At 34.6% G+C, this 19,597-nt stretch overlaps 1 protein-coding gene and 1 long non-coding RNA gene across 2 annotated transcripts in view; one reads left to right on the top strand and one right to left on the bottom strand.

The window, feature by feature from the left end:
- Positions 1-4,545: 4,545 nt before the first annotated feature.
- Positions 4,546-5,037, bottom strand: LOC135137291 (uncharacterized). Its single transcript, XM_064066913.1, has 2 exons — positions 4,684-5,037; positions 4,546-4,635 (listed from the first exon to the last, which is right to left on the bottom strand). The coding sequence occupies exons 1-2, from the start codon at positions 5,035-5,037 to the stop codon at positions 4,546-4,548; spliced, it is 444 nt and encodes a 147-aa protein (XP_063922983.1).
- Positions 5,038-11,661: 6,624 nt separating this feature from the next.
- The window catches only part of LOC135137485 (uncharacterized), a 131,020-nt gene continuing 123,084 nt past the window's right edge, over positions 11,662-19,597 (top strand). The window contains exons 1-2 of the long non-coding RNA XR_010281820.1: positions 11,662-11,953; positions 16,592-16,623. This is a non-coding gene — a long non-coding RNA (uncharacterized LOC135137485). The remainder of the gene's footprint in view (positions 11,954-16,591; positions 16,624-19,597) is intronic.

The raw sequence follows: 19,597 nt of genomic DNA, 5'->3' as shown, positions 1-19,597 counted from the left end.
AATTCTGTTTTAATAAGTTAATTTGCCCGATTTAATAAATACTTATTTCTTAAATCGGGCAATGGGAGGATTCTTAATGTTATGGTCTAAGCATTGTATAACTTAATAATTGGATTGTAACCAAAAGCTGGTGTATGTTTGTGGTTTAGGTATAAGATGTATGTTTTATGATCATGACGAATCGGTAATGGTTTGAATTTCTCAATCAAGTAATCCGGCTTCCGAGACTCAAGGATATGATGCATAGAAGTTAAAACCCGATAGTAGTAGGTGTTCTGGACGTTTAACCAACATATTCTTTTAAATTTTTCTCCCAAATAGTCATATTTTCTAATATTAAACACATGGTTATATTACGACCTGAAATATATTTGTTGAAGGATCTATGACCAGTAATAACAAATGACTGCTCCAGCGTTGGTTGGAACCAAGGAATCACTTTACTAGCACTCACAGCTGGCAAGAACTTATACGTGACCCTACCCTTGTTGACCTCGTCCCAGTTGGTTTGCCATTCTTCTAGACATCTCCTTCTAATGTATGTTTTTGCCTCGGATTTATTCAGACCTTGTACCTGTACGTTGTCGATCGGGAGATTCTCTGGAATACTAATTCGTCTCCCGACGTTGTATCTGGTACCCAACTCTATGGCTTCATGTCTCCAGGGGATCTCGCCCAGGATCACCTACATTGCGACTGTCTAGAAGCTATCAATCATATTTGTGTCTTATGCAATTATCCCATCCAAACAGCCGCGCCATATATTGCAATAGCAGAAAAGAGACCAGTCCACCATGTCCTTATTAAAGAAAGGCAGAGGCCCCATCTTTTTCTAAGAACGCTTTCGGACGGAGCAGTTGTTTTCACTTGTCGTTCTTTGATGTCCTTAAAGTGTAAAATAAAACTTAATCTTTCGGACACGGCGATTCCTAGGTACATGATATTCTTCACATACGGTAACGCTCCATTTCTTATCTTTATCCAAGGAGGACGGGTCGTCGACAGGATACCCTTGAGGAGCATACAACCACTCTTGGATTTGGAGACTTCCAAACCTACACTCACGGTCCGCCTCAATTAATATTAGCAAATCGTCTGCGCAGGCTATGCAAATGCCCCCCTGGTCGCAGAAATTTTTCAGAAGAATGCTCATGAGGAAATTCCAGATAATGGGTCCACAAATCGAGCCTTGCGGGCACCCTTGACTCACACCTCTTGTTACCGACTGTGTGTGTCCAAATAAGGTAACTTCTCTCTCTAAAGTATGAACTCCAGAGCCCTATGTATCTTATACCTAATTCGACCAGTCGTCTTAAAATTATTGTCCAAGAAGTGTTATCAAATTCACCGGTGAAGTCTATGAAGAGGCCGAGAACATACTTTTTGGAGGATCTTTTAGTTTCAACCATCCAAGACGAACAGATCACAGGATCTAGATATATTTTGGTTACAGTCATCTTTCAGGCGAGCGACCTAACACCTTGCTCCACGCCGGGAGTGGGCATATAGGTCTGTATGATTTGACGAAATCACTTGGTTTATCGGGACTTTTGAGCAATGTACTTGCTTTGGCCGTTTTCCACTTCATCGAATTCGGGAGCTGCTCTGAAAAATTCTATTATCATACTACCGGTGGAGCCGTCTAATCCAGGGGCCTTCCGACCCTTCAATCCACTAATAATACCTGAGACTTGATCTAATGTGAGTTCTGATTCGTCATGGTGTATGGGTTGAATTTCGGGGTATATGATCCTCTCCTCCTGATATTCCCCAAAGAATGTGTTAAGGAGTGCCACTGCAGATGCACTCCACATGGTATAGTCTCTCCTATTTTGATTGCAGCAACATTCGTGTTACTCTTTTGCCAGTTGCATATTTTGTAAACACCACCCCATAGATCTCTGTTGTCCCTGGTTGTGTTTTGAACATAGGTGTGTCAGTGCTCGAATTTAGTAGATTGAAGTTCTTTTTTGTAAGTAATCAACCCTGCACCTTCTTCTTGATTCGTTTACTTCACCTTCAACACCACCCAATCTTAGTTTCCATTAATAAATACGTCTTAGTCTCCGTGCTTATTGTCTGCTGTTGCAGGTTTCGCGTCCACCATCGTGGTTTACGCTTTGGCGTATAATTAGGAGAGATTTAATAAGCTGCTTTTGTCCATTGCTTTACGTTGTCCACCATCTGCTCTAGGGACAGTTCGCGAAATGACTCTATTCCGCAATCTTCTACACTTCTCATAACGGTAGCGCACGTCTACGTCTCTATTTTTAGAAGGTCCCGCAAAAGCAAAAAATATACTGGATTCATTGAGCACAGCCAGGCCCTTTCTAACGACGTATTCCACTAGGTTATCACCTCTAGTATCCCTTTCTCTAGAGGCCGACAGCTTTTTACTATGCCACAAAGCAGAAGAAGCATTAGTTAGCATCCATCCCTGTTAAAAATGGCATTCTTGCAGCTCCCTCAACCACCCTATTAAGAGAATCTAGATCTTGTTTTATGTCGCCAGCGCATTGAATATAAAGGCTTACAACGTATAACGATGTATTATTTCCGGAAATATGTATTACACACATAGATTCATGAAACCATTCATACCTAAGAATAAAAGCTTTTGGAAAAGCACCTACCCGGTACGTGTCTAAGGTATTACCCAGATCGCAAATGTGTCCAAATGTGTGTGGCTCCTGGAGCAGATACACATTACCCCACTCTAGATGTCAGCCATAAGATTTTGCGACCTTTGACAATTTATCTGCATCATTCTTACCATCACATCCCCTTCTGAATATCTAACCTTTTTCTTTTCGATTTGTAGTTTTCTTTGGTAAAGAGGGCATTCCGATCGTTAGCACCATGTCTTCTATTTCCAAATTTAGGTACCGCCTGCAATTAGTTAAACAATTACGTGCATGAACGTGGCCTTTCCAACAGGATTCGGTTTTGGTCTGGGACGTGTTTTATTTACCCTATACATATCTGACGTAAGTTACTCATTAAAATCCAATTACTGTTTCTTTGTGGACGACCTTGAAGTGCCTAATAAACCTAATAAGCATTATAACATCCTGACCAACGATATAAATACGTAATTAAACTGGTGCCAAATTTGGTTGGTTTCAGTTAACAGAAAAAAGTGTGGAGTTCTACATTTGGGCTCCAATAAACCGTATTGAACTTATCAGATAGATCGTGACCTCATCGACCCCGGAATCTTTGCACACAGTAACTTCAAGTTTCCTGAGCAGATTAAAAAGGCTAATGTTAATACCATAATATGTCTACGATCAACAAAATTGTTAAAAGTACAGAGAGATCGAAAAAGAAATTAGTTAAAGTTGGTCATGCCCGCAAAGCCGTTTGTCTTAGTTCAAAATATTTTTTTATTAAACGTCACCTTGACAAAAGGTTGACAGAAGTAATTTGCATTTTAAACTGTCAATTTGACATTTAATAAAAAAAAAATAATTACGACAAACAGCTTGTCGTGCATGCCACCTTTGACTAATTTCTTTTTTGCACTCATGACCTTTTTTGATGGCTTTCGCGCATTCACCAGGGTGCGGGAGTTCGAACTTCCCGCACACGTGCATTTTGACTTTCCGTTGCCATGGTAACCTTAAAATACTCGGGTAGTGTCAACATTGTGACGTGTGACGGCGCTGTCAATGCCGTTGTTTATAAATAACTCACAGTTAATCTCTTCAGTTTAAAGGTTTACGAGCCCTAACAACTAAATGTTCGGACACGTATTCTTTTATACAAAAAAATGTAATTTAATGAAAAAAAATGTATTTTACAAAAACAAAACTAGAGTAATATATAAGTACGTATCTTTAATGCAATATTCTCAACAAAAATTGTAATATTATTAACTTAACAAGATTATAACACAACGAGAAGCTGATGTGAACGAATAAACTTGGCAACTAAATATTCGGACATGAGTATTTTTTTTTACTTAGTATGGTGTAACATCTCCTTTTGCTTTGATTACTGCGCGTATCCTTGCAGGCATAGTACTTACAAGACTTCGCAGTATTCAGGAGTAAAACTTGCCCAAACTTCGTCGATTTTTGCTTTTAAACCTAAGAGTGTTCGTTGGGGGTTGTTGCGCAAAACGGATTTTATGTCGTGCCAAAGTGTCTCAATGACATTTAAGTCAGGGCTGTTCGCAGGCCATGAAAGGACTCTTATATCATGATCCCCAAACCATTTCTTAGTACTTTTTGCGGTATGACATGATGCACCGTCCTGTTGAAAAATATAATCGTTGTCCGGATACAGTTTTTCAACAGAGGGCAACAAACTGTTTTCTAAAATTTGTTGGTATTTCATGGCGTTAATAGTCGTTTCCAGCAATTCATAATTCCCCAACCCTTTAGCTGACATGCATCCCCACACCATTATTCCTTTAGGAAACATTACAGTTCGTTTTAAACAGTCTTTATTGAACGCTTCACTTTTTGATCTTATCACTCTTCTCCGCAAATCTCCCACGCACACATCAAATTTTGACTCGTCACTAAAAATGACCTTTGATCAATCTTCCATGGTCCATGCCAGCTTAGACTTTGCCCAGTTGTACCTATTTTTCTTTTGATTTGCCGTTATTAAAGGTTTTTCTTTGGCCTGTAACGGCACGGTGGAACAAATGTAAACCAAAAACTTAAAAATTACCTTATAAAAACTTAATCCTGACTTGTGAATCCATTTCCTACAACATTCTCGTGACAGCTTATGCCCCATTTCATCCGTCCATTGTGCTGTTATGTCCCGCAATGTGTTTCTTCGATTTTTTTTACAAAGTTTTACAAGGAGCCTTTGACTTCTTTCTGAAACTAATTTCGGTCTTCCCGAACTTTTTCCTTTAACGTCTAGTCCACCAGTTTCGCGATAATGTGAGATTATATCCGCTACAGTGAACTTTGCTAAATTCAGTTCTTCACTAATTTCCCGAATTTTTTTACCTTGGCAATACTTCTTTACAATAAGTGCACGTAATGATTTTTCAAGTGGACGTCCACGAACCATTTTGTTAAAGAATATATATATTTTTCTACGGATCTTACAACACAGTTAGGTAAAGCAGGAAGAGGAGAATGATATTTATTAACAATCAAACAATTCACACCGCCTACTTAGTGAAAATTAATTTTTTTATTTATTTGTCCGAATAATTAGTTGCCAAAGTGTATTCACTTTTTCTGAAAAATCCACAGTCATATTTGAAAATTCTATGTAAAGTAAAACATTCAAGTTTTTTATTAAAAACTATTCTTTGAAATCTTAGCTTCCTATTTTTATGTGATTTGATAATAAAAATTAGAAATTAATTCATAAAGAGTGGTTTTTGAACGCTCCGGTTAGTTTGTCCGAACATTTAGTTGTTAGGGCTCGTATTCGTTGCAAAAAATATTGTACACAACACGTTCGTGAGTCTTCTTCCCGCATTCACGCAAATGCGTCACTCCCTTCGGTCGTGCCGCAAACAAGCGTTCATGCGGGAAGCAGGCTATCCCGAACTAATTGTGTAAATTACTAATTTCGATTTCGCGGTATAACTCATTTGTCCTATTCCCATAGAGTGTCGGAATTAAAGATTTGTCCTCTTTCGGAAAGACACGTGACAAACGATTTTATATGTGTTCCGGCTCGATATGGACCAATGTTCCGGCTTGAAGTGCCAATGTTTCGTACAATCCGAATCGTAGTACCAACGTTTTTTGTAATCCGGTTGATACGACCATGTATGGTCTTCCGAATTGTACCTTGATATTGTTCCAAGGACCTTTGTTTGTTATAATTGAAATAATGGACAGCGTTCGGTTTTGATGTTTAATGTAGGACGGTTACAGAAGTACTAAAATTACAGTGATATTTACAAAAGCAGGTAAAGATACCCAAAAGAGTCAGTGGCCGCTTCCGGAAATGCAACAATATGGATTTTCAAAATTTTAAAAAAGCACTTAGGAATTGATTTAACTAATTTATTTGACACATCACGAATAATATAAAACTAGAATATGTGAAAACTGTGGTTGTAAAACCTAAGAACAGATCAATCAGAGTACGTAAAAACAGATAAGGTATTTCATTTATGTGTGTTGTGTGCTACGCCTTAAAAACAGAACACTCGTATACACTAAAAAATATGTAACCATACATAAATGTAATAATTACCCATAAGGTGAAATTTTATGTTACCTTAAAATTAAGGTAAAATCACATGTTTAATATCGGTAATTAAATTAGTAATTACGTATTATATTTACATACGGTAATAGTTAGTTACGAGGTAAGCCCGTTATGTAAAACTTTACGTGGGTTTGTCATCTGTGCGAACACGTCAAGTTCGATAACGGGCGAGCTTTGTATAATGTTTTATAGTATACTAAATTGCATAAAAATTCTTACATTTTTTGGATCAATGCGGAGTAATTTGTTCAATCAAAGTAGCAGTTGAAAACGTCTGACGAATGTTAGCTTGACAATGAAACTTGTAAAAACAAAACAATGTTTTGGTGTTGTTGGTTGTGTTTATGGTTGTGTTTTTGTTCGAATTATCGAAAAATGGATCTTCCCGATGAAATAAAGCAAGCAGCAGAAGAAGCGAAGGGTCATGTAGGTTTTAAACACATACCTATTACGATGTTATTAATGATTATTGTTAAATCGTTAAAAAAAGTGATAGCCTGGTAATTTTTTTATCGTTCACTTAATAGGCATGTTGGCGATGGCCGATTAGATTGAGCAACTAGTTCAAGGTGTTTTTTTTTGATGCTGCACCTTTTCGTAAAATCCACATCATCATACAGCTCAAATGGATTCTTACGAATCAAAATTCGCCTTGGACGGCGCATTCTTACTGCTTGCAATCTCCTTTCTTCATCACTGTTTTCACTTAGCGAAGATGAACTAAATAGTGATATCTTCTAAAATTTGCATGAGCAATTATAATAAATACAACCATTACTACCCAATTACGTTTCCGTTATTTCAAAAACCTAAGAAATCTTGTCCCTAAAGCTTTATACAAACACGAAGTCGGAACTTAATTGATGGCGGATGACTGATTAGCTGACAGAAAGTTAACTAAGGTTTGACATGATGTTAACATTGACGATAGCTTTATACAATCCAAATCTAGAGTTAACACAAGTTTGACATATTGTTAGTTAACACGTTGTTAATCGATTGTCAACTGATTTATACAACACTTGACATTAGCAAACGAATTTAACATTGATTTGACAAAAGCTTTATACAACCGGGCCCTAATGTTGTATAAAACAGTTGACAATCGGTTACCAGCGTATTAACTAACAATATGTCAAACCTATGTTAACCCAGGATTTCGGTTGTACAAAATTATCGTTCGACTTAACATCATGTCAAACCTTAGTTAACTTTCTATCAGCTAATGAGTCATCCATCATAAAACGCTAACCAAAATTTGTCTGATCATCCCCACCACTAATGCTATGACGTCACTTCAAAATTGTACATAATAAATGGGTTTTAAATTGTATAAAATAACATAGTCCCACACATGTAGTTTATGATTCCGAATTGAATTTTTACCCGAAACGTCCAGATTTTTGAAAAAAAATCAAAATCGTGAAACAACATTTTGCAATTTAATTTTGAATCTGCAAAATCCAATGCAGTTATAATAAACATGATAACTTTTTGTTCAAAATATATTTACTTATCCCCTCAAAAAATTGATGAGTTTGTACTTGAAATTTATTATTCCATTCATTTTTTTTTAATTTGCAGAAAGAGGGTGACTCAAAAAAAATAATGAATGCGTGAATTTATTTTATTGATTTAATCAGGAACTACAAAACCGAATGCTTTGAAATCTTGGAGACATTTTAAAATTATCATAGGCATGGTAAATTTTTAGTCAAAATGTATTTGCTCCTCCCCCCTTAAAAAATTGATGACGTCACCTCAAAATTTTGATGAATAAATCCTATCTTAAATGTGTAAAATATGTTGAGTCTATAGTTGTGATTTATCATTCCATTAATATTTTTTGGATTTGCATATATAGGGTGACTCAAAAAAATTAATGAATGCGTGAATTTATTTTACTGATTTAACAGGAACTACAAAACCGAACGCTTTGAAACCTTGGAGATATTTTAAATTTATAAGCATTGTAAAATTTTGATCAAAATGTATCTGCTCATCCCCCCTAAAAATTTGATGACGCCGCCGCAAAATTTTGTTGAAAAAATGCTATCTTAAATGTGTCTAAAGAATGATGAGTCTATGCTTGATTTATCACTGTGTTAATATTTTTTAGATTTGCTTATACGGGGTGTCTGAGAAAAATTAATGACTGAGTCAATTAATTTTATTGATTAAATCAAGAATTGCAAATCTGAATACTTTGAAATCTTCCAAACGTATTTGCCTTAAATTACAAGTACTATACAGGGTGTTCCTTTTATCTGTTCATGCCTGACAATTTTTGCATAGGCAACATATTATAGACCCCAAAGACGACTTCGTCCAATTTTATTTTTTTTAATAAGGAATCATAACAAACGCAAAAAAATGACAAAGATGTCGATGCCAAATAAAGACAAAATTGAAGAAATTAATACTCAAATGTGAAATAAGTCACAGCATTAATAAAAACATTTCCGCACAGAAGAAACTATTTCAGCATTTGTAAAAATGAAAGGGCAATAAATAATGCAATTTAGAATTATTTAATTATCTAGTGACTTTAGGGAAACCTACAAGTGAGAATATTCGATGGCCAAGAGCCAAACGAAAACGTGCTTGATTCCGCTAGTGCGCAGGTGCACTGAAGTGATTGGTAGTCTTCGTAGGTTTCGTTTGTGTTGTGTTGTGTTCCACAGACCACACACTTTAGACAAGAAAGTCTTATGGAGAGAGCGCAAACAAAATTTCAGTGGTTTGCGTCTCTACTAAATGTTACTCTGGCGTCCGATATGGGGCGCTGTTGCTAATTAAAATTGCACAGTGAGCAATACGCATGTCGATTTTGGTTGATGAATCATTTTAAACAAGCCAATTTGGAGAAAGTTCTACTGAACGGTATTTTGTCTTTTCGTCTTGTGATTTCGTTTTGTGATTTCCCAAAGAGGAACAGCTCCTGAAAAAATGGATTGAAAATGTCAACGCGTCTCTTTTTAGTTCCATGGAATCAAGCGAAATCTATAAAAAATATGTGTGTGATAGACATTTTTCTACCGATTTCAATGTTCCTGGAACAAGACGGGGACTTCGTAGAGATGCTTTTCCGAATATTTGTTTATCAGCAGGTATGTACAAACAATTACAATTGTATTACAAAGTGTCATCAGTAATAAGTAATGAGCGATAAAAAATATACACTGCCGAGCATAAAATTCGGGTCACCCGTAATTTTTTTCCGATATAACATACTCTACGAACTGATTGCTTTAAAAAAATGTTGTTGTTTCGATAAGCGTTTGACAAAAAAGGAGTCCTCCAGCCAAATTCTTAAAAACCATTATCAGCATTGTTTTTTTTGGTGTTATCTGTCAATTGCAAATTCATCTGCAAAAAGTGAAAAATGTAAACATAAGCGAGTGGACAGTTCAGATTTAAATCCCATTCAACATGTTTGTGATGAGATAGGGAAACGTTTACGCAGACATGTGCCGGCCCCCAGAAATTCTAGAGAGCTTCGCAACATAGTGGTGCAGAAATGGAACAATCTTCCGCTGAATATAATCCAAAATCTTATCCAAAGCATGCCTCGTCGTTTGCAATTTCTTTTGTTTCATCGAAAAGCATATCAGCGTAAAATTGTTCACTTTCATTACTTTGCATATCAAAGTAAATTTGTTCATTCCCATTACTTTCAATAGACTTTGAACAACAACTTTTTGTATTGCAGTTGTCCTACAAGGGAAAGAGAAAGATGACGTCCATTTGACGTCAATGGTTGAAGAAGCAGCCTCAGTAACTAGTGATTTTATTCAATCACCAGTAATCCCAAGTGAGTAACCATGAATTACAATTTTATTGAATCTAGAAATACCTACTCATTATCTCATTATTTATAACATCATTTCATTGTTACAGATGTAGAAGATGAAACTTGTTTCATTCAGCAACAGCTAAGAAACCAGAAACTTAAACCCAAAAGTCGCAGATTTACGTTAAAAGAGAAATTATTGTCTCTAACACTTTTTAAGGCCAGTGCGAAAGCATACCGCTTATTATCCAAGATTTTTTGTTTGCCGTCACCTGGGACATTAATTAATTTATTAAATAAAATTCCACTCCGCCCTGGCTTGAATAAACGTCTAATGGACAGTTTCAAGCAGTCAGTGGCAAAATTAAAAGAAAACGATGAACAAGATGAAGGTGTCATTGATGGCGCAAGTGTTTAGTTTTAAAGTGGGATCCTTGATGAAACGCATTTCACAATGGGGTAAGTAATATTGTATTTACCAGAAAATCTTAATACTAATAATTTTTCTTTTCTTTTTTTTTTTTCTAGGTCTTCAGTATGACAACAGCTTACCTGCTGAAGCAGTGCAAACTGCAGATTTCATCTTGTTTATGGATATGTTATTTGACAGCCTCAATGGTAATGCAAAACAAGCGCCAGTAAGTAAACCATTTAAAGGAGGGGTTTCGACTGATTCTGGACATAAAAAGTGGTGGGAAGAATCTGTGAAAGTAATTAAATCAATGCGTTTTTGGAATAGTAAAAAGGGCATATATGTAAAAGTCCCATCGACCAAAAATTTAGTTAAAACAATTGAAGGTTTCTTGTATTTACGAACAAGATTGTTGACGCGAGTAAAGTACTTTTTGCCACGTGCTTTGAATCAAGAACACAGATTTGTGATCTTGAAATGTTATATTATGTTGATATAGTTCAAAAGAAAAATATATTTGTAATCAAAGTATCGACGCGGCGGCACTGGATCGAGCGTCTGAAACATCATTCCGCCCGTTGATAATAAGACAAATTTGATATTATCGTTATCTCTTTTTTATTATCAACTTTTATACAATTTATTTCACAATAAATTAGACTGTATTGATTTAATATATAGTTCTGTTTTATACTGATTCTAGCCGTACAAACATCTCAGTTTGCTTTTCAGTTTCGGCTATATCAAATTTATTCAACAAAATTGCACATTTATATGATATTAATTTAGATTCTAGTTGTAGTATTTGTAATTGCATTGTAAATTTGGTTTAATGTTTAATTAGTTATAAATACTTTTGTTTTTTAAATATTTATACTTTTTAGTTGCTGTCATGAATCAGTTTAGTTAGTCTGATATTATTCCTGTAATTGGGTGTTACCTGTAGGAATAAATATTATTGTCTGTGTGATTTAATTAGATTAAGTTTTAATTAAATCGTTTCAATAAATATTATTTTTTTAACAGAAAAGTTTCATTTCAATCTTCAGTAAAAAATGTTCATTATGGTTCAAGCTATTGTCACCCTAACAATATTTCGGTGACAATAGCTTGAATCGTAATGAACATTTTCTACTTCACTTTCACATGCTTTTATTAATAGCGATTCCTTTAAAATTCGCGCAATTTTTGATTTAGTTGTCCCCACCTCCACTGGCGGCGCGCTATTTCTATTACCATTGGTAGTACAGTAGATTCCCATCTAAAGTGTGTGGTCTGTGTTGTGTTCTGTGGTTTGTGTGTTATAGGAGACGTAACAGAGTCGATCTAGTTCCCGGTTTCCATGTGACAACAAACTCGTTAAAAATATCCGAAATAAAAGTGTAATACGAATGGATGAATATGCTCCGGCAGGTCCAGGTTGGTGTGCTCCACGACTATTCAATAAAAATCAATCCGAATTAATACCGAACGTAACGTGGTGTGGTTGAAACGCACACATTCGGAAAACAAACAACAGCTGATCCGGTCGAATTTTGGATATAAGTGTAAGTTTTGTAGATTTTGCTATAATTTAATTTTGGTAATGAAAATAGCGGTTTGAGCATTTTTCGACAATTTAACAAAAGTGTCAAATCGTTTTTTAGCCTAAAAAAATGAAAAGTCGCCACACAATGTCAAAATATGCCTACCAATCCTACCATATCATCGGTAAAAACATTCATAAATTTTATAAGAGAAACAGATGAATTTGATAGATTCGGATGCTAATTACCGTAAAAATCGTTAAATAATTCCATCACGTACAATTAAAAAAAAAAACAAAAATTTCATCCACTCATTATTGTTATCGCCTTGCAAAAAATATGATAGCCTTCCATTGGTACATTTGAAGTGCGTTGCACCATTCAGATGTTTGAGCAAGTCAAAAATGAAAAAGTAGTGTCAAATTGAAGGCCGAATCATGAGCACCACAAAAAGTTCAGGAGAAAAAAATTAATGCTAACTTTTGAGGAGAAACGGCAACGATTTCATAAAGATTTTTATTAAGTGGATAAAAATATGTTTGTTAATTTATAAAAAAATACAGAATAAGTAGCATTTTTCTTTAACCCTTAATTACTCGCATGCGTGTATAAAATACACGCAGTTGACGTTTTTGTCGGCCATTTGCTAAAAACTATTTCAATGCGCAAGCGCTTCTAGGTATTCCTCATTTATCTTTCTTATAAGCATTTGAGGTTAAGAACAGCGACCGTACAGTGTGTTATTGCTAATTAAATTAGTTTGATTTTGTCCTGTGTACAAATTACACCGTGCGACTTAATATGTAAGTATTAATTGTGTAAAGTATAAAACATACATCGAATAAAATTTGATCAAAAACTGATTACAAAAATATTTTTTCACTTGAAAACAGGTTTCCAATCCAAGTGAGGAATCCCAATTGTTTGACTGATGAAGAATTAGCTGCTTTTCATGATGAAGATCTATCTGAAGAACAAATAGTGGGTGGAGACGATTCAGCAGATTCCGAAGAACAATTCGAACTTAGTGAACATGAAAGCAATTCAGAACAAGAGGCTAGTGGCGATAACAATGTCGATAATTTGGTAAATGAAGATGAACATTCAGATTATTCAGTTACGGCAACAACAGCTCTTCAAAATGCAAACGATGGCGATGGTCCAGTTTACAAAACAAAGCATAACTTGGAATGGAGCAAATTGCCTCTGAAGAAAAAGTCAAAGACACCTGCAAAAAACATTTGTAAAGAACGTTGTCATCCCCTCGTCCCAAAAAGTGAGATATCAAACGAAATATCTGCTTTTGAGAAATTTATAAATGCTGCGATGGTTGAAGAGATTGTAAGATGTACAAATATTTTTATCAGAAGAAAACAGGAAAATTATGCGCGAGAGAGAGATGCACGTGAGACAAATAAGGAAGAATTTTTGGCATTCTTGGGACTGCTGATTCTCTCCGGTGTAAAAAAACAAGGTCATACCAATTTTCACGAATTGTTTAGCGCCGACGGAACGGGAATAGAAATATTTCGAGCTTGTATGAGCGCAAACCGTTTCTTGTTTCTTCTTTCTGTAGTCCGATTTGACGATGTGGGCACTAGAGAAAACAGACGCATAACCGACAAAATGGCAGCAATACGACATATATTTGATGCATTTGTTGCAAACTGCAAGGGCTCTTATTGCGTTGGAGAGTTTATGACAATTGACGAGATGCTGATTCCTTTCCGAGGAAGATGCAGTTTTATTCAGTATATGCCAAACAAGCCGGCAAAGTATGGACTAAAAATTTTTGCTTTATGCGATTCCAAAACATTTTACTTGTCTAATTTAGAGCTTTACTGTGGCAAGCAGCCAGACGGACCTTATGTCTGTGAAAATTCTCCACAAGCAGTTGTCAGTAGGTTGACAAACGACTACGTTGGAAAAAATAGAAACTTGACGACTGACAATTGGTACACGAGTTACCCACTTGCAGAGGATTTACTAAACAAAAAAACCACATTAGTTGGCACATTGAGAAAAAATAAAAAAGAGATACCTGCCGAACTATTACCTAATAAATCACGACCAATTCCATCTTCAATATTTGCGTTTCGGAAGGATATGACGCTAGTATCCTATTGCCAAAAAAAAAATAAAGCTGTGATACTACTCTCGACTATGCACGCCGACGATATTGTCGACAGATCTTCAAATAAGCCTGATATCGTTTTGTTTTACAATTCTACTAAAGGCGGAATTGACACCGTTGACGAAATGTGTGGTAATTATTCGGTACAAAAACGAACAAGACGCTGGCCTCTGGTTCTTTTTTTCCAAATGATTAATATTGCGGGAATAAACTCTAACATAATTTATAAATACTTTCACATAGACTCCAATAAACAGCCACGACGTATTTTTCTGAAAAACGTTGCATTGTCTTTGATGAAGCCTCATCTGGAAACTCGAGCAAACATTGAGACGCTTCCTATAGATATAAAAGGCTTTCTTTCTAAATATAAAAAAACTTCAACGAACATTGAGAGGAATGTTACAAGAAATCGAGGTAAATGTGTCTTTTGCGAAAGTAAGAAAAATCGCGTTACAACCATCACATGCGACTTGTGTGGTAGACTAGCATGTAAAGAACACGTAGTAAAAACACAAGAATGCGTAAGCTGTCGTAAAAGTAGAACAGAAGAGCAAGAATAAAGTCTTATTCTCATTGTTTTAGAATTGAATTTTTGTTTTTTGTTTCTCATTTTTGTGAATTTAAAGTTATTTTATGTTGTATGTTCTAAATTTAAATAAAACCCTAGAGTATTTTTGAATTTGAATTTTGAATTGTTGAATTTTTCTTATTGTACAAGTTGGTTAAAATCATAAAAATTATAAAACTGAAATAAAAGAAAAGCTTAAAAAGTCCAAAAACGTGATGGTGTATAAAATACACTGTGCGACCAATTAATAAACAAGACAAAGCGCGAGTAATTAAGGGTTAAAATTGTGTGCTTCTTAAAATTTAGTTTTTCGTAGTTTTGTCCAAATAAATCTTACGTGATAACAAAAAATGAAGTACATATCCGTAATGAGGAATACTTAATATGCAAAAACATCGTTAAAACAGAAACAGGTTTTTAACATTTAAATTTTGCAGGTCTGTTTAATGTTTACATAGGTAGATGCAATAAGATCCGTAGTATCATACTTAATTGTTACTTCTACAGTCAAATAATGTTTAAAAATTGTTTGCTGTTTCAACAGCAAAACTGGAATTACCCAAGGGTTACATGATCAGTAGAAAACTAGTTTTGAAGCTTTTTTGCATTTTGAAAGAAGAGTCAATATTCATATTTTCTAAGTATGCATTCCTGAGCGTACGATAATCATCATTGTAAAAGTACAAAAGTGAAATAATTGTTTACTCTAAATACCGAATATTGTCATAAAACGGATAGTAATAGCCTAATAGCTGGCTAAGTAAATTTTAATTACCTACTGAGGGTGATCAACTTTTTTCTTTTTACTTCCCAGCCAGCGTAAGCTTCTATGGCGTTATTAAGAATGGCATTCTAATTTAATATCATCAATTTCAATTTTATTTTTTCGATGGACAAAAATTTTGTACATACCTACTTATTTAAGTACTAACGGAACCCACCTCCAGAAGATATAATATCAAGAAGCTCTTTTGCACTTTCGTCATTTCCATCATAAATTTGGTACAAGTCATTGTGCTTAATCATAATCGCAAAGTTCCAGCGTGACAAAAACTCTTTCAGCGTTTCTCCTTTGGCAAAAGTGCACATTTGTAAAAAAAATACTTTTGAGGACCACTCGAATATGTACATTCTCATATTTTAGGAATATCGTAGTCACATTAAAAGTATGACGAAGGTTCAAATGAACTAGCGACTTCAATCAAAAAACAAACAAAACAAAGTCAACAGTAATTTTATATGGCAGCTGATCGTAAGACAAAATAACCACACACAAAAGTATCGATAAATGAAACAAATAAATTCGCTGGAAACTATTACTCTATAAAACCTTCTTAATTAACCCACAATGCAATATATGATTTGGCGATTAAAAGTTGAATCGGTAGGTTTAACTGAAATCAAAGGTAGTACGAACCCAAAACTCTGATTCTACATTTGTTTTGATAAATGAAAGAATGAGGCGAATTTGCATATCAAAGAGTTGCGATTTAGTAGATATAATTGTTTTTACTTCCCAAACGTAAGCTAGAGTACGAAAAAATAGGTTTTTCGTTTCCGTCTTCATGTCTGCCTGTCTGTCGGTCTGTTTGTCTATATGCCTATGTCTATATACACACAGAAGAGTATAATTTATGCTTTCATGAACCTAAAACGTAACGTGCCAAGGAAGTACACTTGCTGAAAATAAAGCAGAAAACGACTTATTTGATTTATACGAAAACGTTCCATGTGTAAAACAAGTTTTTTTGTTCAAAATTACAAAATTCCATGTCGACAAAGATTAGTTGTTTTAAGTAATTGTAAAGTGTCTTGGAATAATACAATAACGTTTTGTTCAGAATTTTATTCAAAAGAAGGATCTAGCTTTAAGACATGATTTCTTCAAGTTTGGTAATTGGACTTGACATAAGAAAACTTCATAGGGCTAAGATTATTTTCTTTTCATTTACAGATGCTGTGGGACGTTTTCCAGTTTGAGTCTAGGTGAGTCCGTAGTAGAATTTAAAGTTTTTGTAGTTTAAAACCCCATATATGGGGGTTTTGCGTACATTGTGTGTACAATTAAATGGTTAAAATGGACAAATTATCCTAACTTAAATCTTTAAAAATTTAATATACTGACCGGCAAAAAAACGACCACCTTTCGCAAAGTCGCTTTAAAAAGTATTAATTTATCTTGTAATGGTTATTTTATTTAGAGAACCATTCGCTGTACACAGGATGTACAAATTAGCTAAAAAAAGAGACAAACAAATACAACCGCTAGTTAAAATATGATTTTTAAAGTGGTTTTTCTTTTTCCGGTCAGTGTATGTATAAAGATTATTCGTTAATTGTAATGACGGTCTCAAATTTTGTAATTTTGGCATTGAATTTTGTAAGTTGGCGACCAAACCCCAAACTAATTTTTTTCGAGATTGTAGGCTTTTGATTGTCGAAACAATACATTTGTTGAGCGATGTCTCATATTTTGAAATAAAATAAATTTTCACTATTTTGTCCTTTCAACAAAATTTTTGTTTTCATTGTAATGTTTCATCCTACGTGGTTTGAAGTGATCTCCCTCTTTGCGAATCCTCTTATTCAGTTTTTTATTGGTCGGTCAGTCATTTCGAGTTTAACATTTTATTTAACAGGACGTTACAATTCCATATAAGCTTTACGGATTTCTTAATATTTAGAAAGTTAATAGTTATTTATAGAATATTTATTTTTATGACAAACAAAACGATGAATGATTACGGGACAAAGAATTTAATCTTTGAATTCACAAATAGCGATAAATCTAGTGATGGAATAGATGCAAACATTTGAAGAATTAATATTTATAAAAATGGACAATAACAGGAATTAATATACTATATAATTCGTATCACATAAAATATAAATGAATCATGAATTGGTGCAGATGAATGAAAATTTCATTTATCTTTCTCGATGGGATCTGCTACCTATCTATATCTTTTATTATTAATCAAAGTGTGTGGTATCACAGAATTTGGAATAGTTATATATCAATTTTGGATAAATTTCGGTAATTAATATACAATTAACAATGGAAAAGTTACAATTTACAGAATCTTTCAAAGACATCAACGTATCTAACAATAGTACATTTAGTAGATTTAGGATACGTCTGGAACACCTCCCATCTACAGAATTTTGATATAGGGGAGATGTGTGTAACACTATTGCCAGTAATTTCATACTTTGTATTTTCCATTCCAATAAGTGCAATTCAAAGCACTGGAGTAAACAATAATTATTATTTCAATTTTTAATTTTCTAGAAGTTAGCGCTTCTGGATATTCCGCTCCACATGCTTTAACTAGACATCTTAAACTTGAATAACCATCTATTTATGTGTATTTTTTCACTGTAGCAAGTAAGAAAGAATTTGTTTCTGGTACACATTTTTTTTGCCATCAACAAATCAATGAATTGTGCAATTTCTTTGGAAATAAGAACTGGAACGGTTTTGTGACATTTTCCTCTAATGCGAATTCTTTTTTTTTTCAGTCACAGTTTTTCCCTGTGTTAAATTTTGTTAAAATTCTTCAGAAATGATATTATTTTCTTGTAAATATCTCTCCAACTGAAGCCTCTCCAACTCTTCAACACATCATCGATTTAGCGTTATAAGCAATGTGTAAGAACATTTTTGTAAATCGTAAATCTTGGTTCTATTTCAAATTCTATACGCATTGTTTTACTTTTGCGTGCACAAAATTATTTAGCTTTTTAATGTCTGAACGAAAAGGGGTTATTGTTCGTTTATGCCACTGATTTTCAACTAAATTTTAATTCTCCACACTGTTGACTTCCGCGTCAGCATGATGAGTGTTTATAAAATGTAACAATTTTGGTAAAGAATGTTTTGTATACACTGTTGTGTGCCGGAACGGAATAATTGTCTTCAAAAACTACTAAATTTAATGCTGCTTGATGGAAATACAATGTTGGACTCCTTTCATGATAGGAATCAGCCGTCTTAAATATGTTGGATGGCTTTTGATAATGAAGAATTGTTTACAGTTCTCATGGAAAGCGCAATTATTGATATTTACGAAAGAATGTACATTCCGATGATTTCGGCTGTATGCATATTAATATTATTGATATTTGAACATGATAAAAGAAATTATGCCAATACATATAACAATACATAGCAGAATACAAATACAAATATTCGTCACATTGGTGTACGTAACAACACATTGGCACTTATAGCTTCACCTCTTGCACGCCCTACGCAGGGTGCAGACATTCCAGCGTTGGAAATGGCACACCAAAAATTTGTCTTCAAACTTCTTTTTTTCTTTGAATCATTCATTTGGATAGTTTTCCAGGTCGTTCGTGTAGAAACCCTCATTCCCCTTTATTTCTGAATGAGATAATGTAATAGTATATTCTTTAACGAGCATGTAATGAAGGCTATTACGACACGAGGATGAAGAGTTTCACACGAGCGAAGCGAGTGTTCGAATTCATCCGAGTGTAATATTAGCCCATTACATGTGTTTGGTTCTTAGTCGTTGAAAATAAATAAGCGGACTGTATTTTTACTTTGTTTTATTTTAACTTCCTTCGATGGTTACATTGCAACGATCCGACTTACACTGCTAATGTCCACACAAAAATGTCATGATATTAGGGGGGAAATAGCCCGTCCAAACCCCGCCGCCAGAGGTGGTGCGAGCCGCACTTCAGACGGCGGCCGCCTTACAAGGTTGAGGGTCCGCACACGTGCAGCTGCCTTACAAAGACACCGCCAACACGTGGAGGCCGCACCGACAAAATATAAAAAATGTCTTAAACAACATGCGAGTAAAAGACACTATTTTAATTACGACTGAATAAAAAGTTCTGCAGTTAAAAATTTATTTTTTATTTTCCAACATTTATTAATTACAGTTAGTAATATTGATGCAACGGGGAGATGCAATATTAACATCAT

The sequence above is a fragment of the Zophobas morio genome, unplaced genomic scaffold (genome assembly GCF_036711695.1).
Source record: "Zophobas morio isolate AGI-343-1 ecotype UQ-CSIRO unplaced genomic scaffold, CSIRO_AGI_Zmor_V1 ptg000029l, whole genome shotgun sequence".
Classification (NCBI taxonomy): Eukaryota; Metazoa; Arthropoda; class Insecta; order Coleoptera; family Tenebrionidae; genus Zophobas; species Zophobas morio.
This window is presented reverse-complemented; position numbering and strand designations above follow the sequence as displayed.

What these genes read in the sequence shown, in the direction of transcription:
- LOC135137291 (XM_064066913.1), bottom strand. Translation starts at nt 5,037, where the DNA reads ATGGTTCGTGGACGTCCACTTGAAAAATCATTACGTGCACTTATTGTA. An exon ending in CAGGATTAAGTTTTTATAAG is followed by an intron (nt 4,636 to 4,683) that starts GTAATTTTTAAG and finishes GTGCCGTTACAG; the next exon opens with GCCAAAGAAAAACCTTTAAT.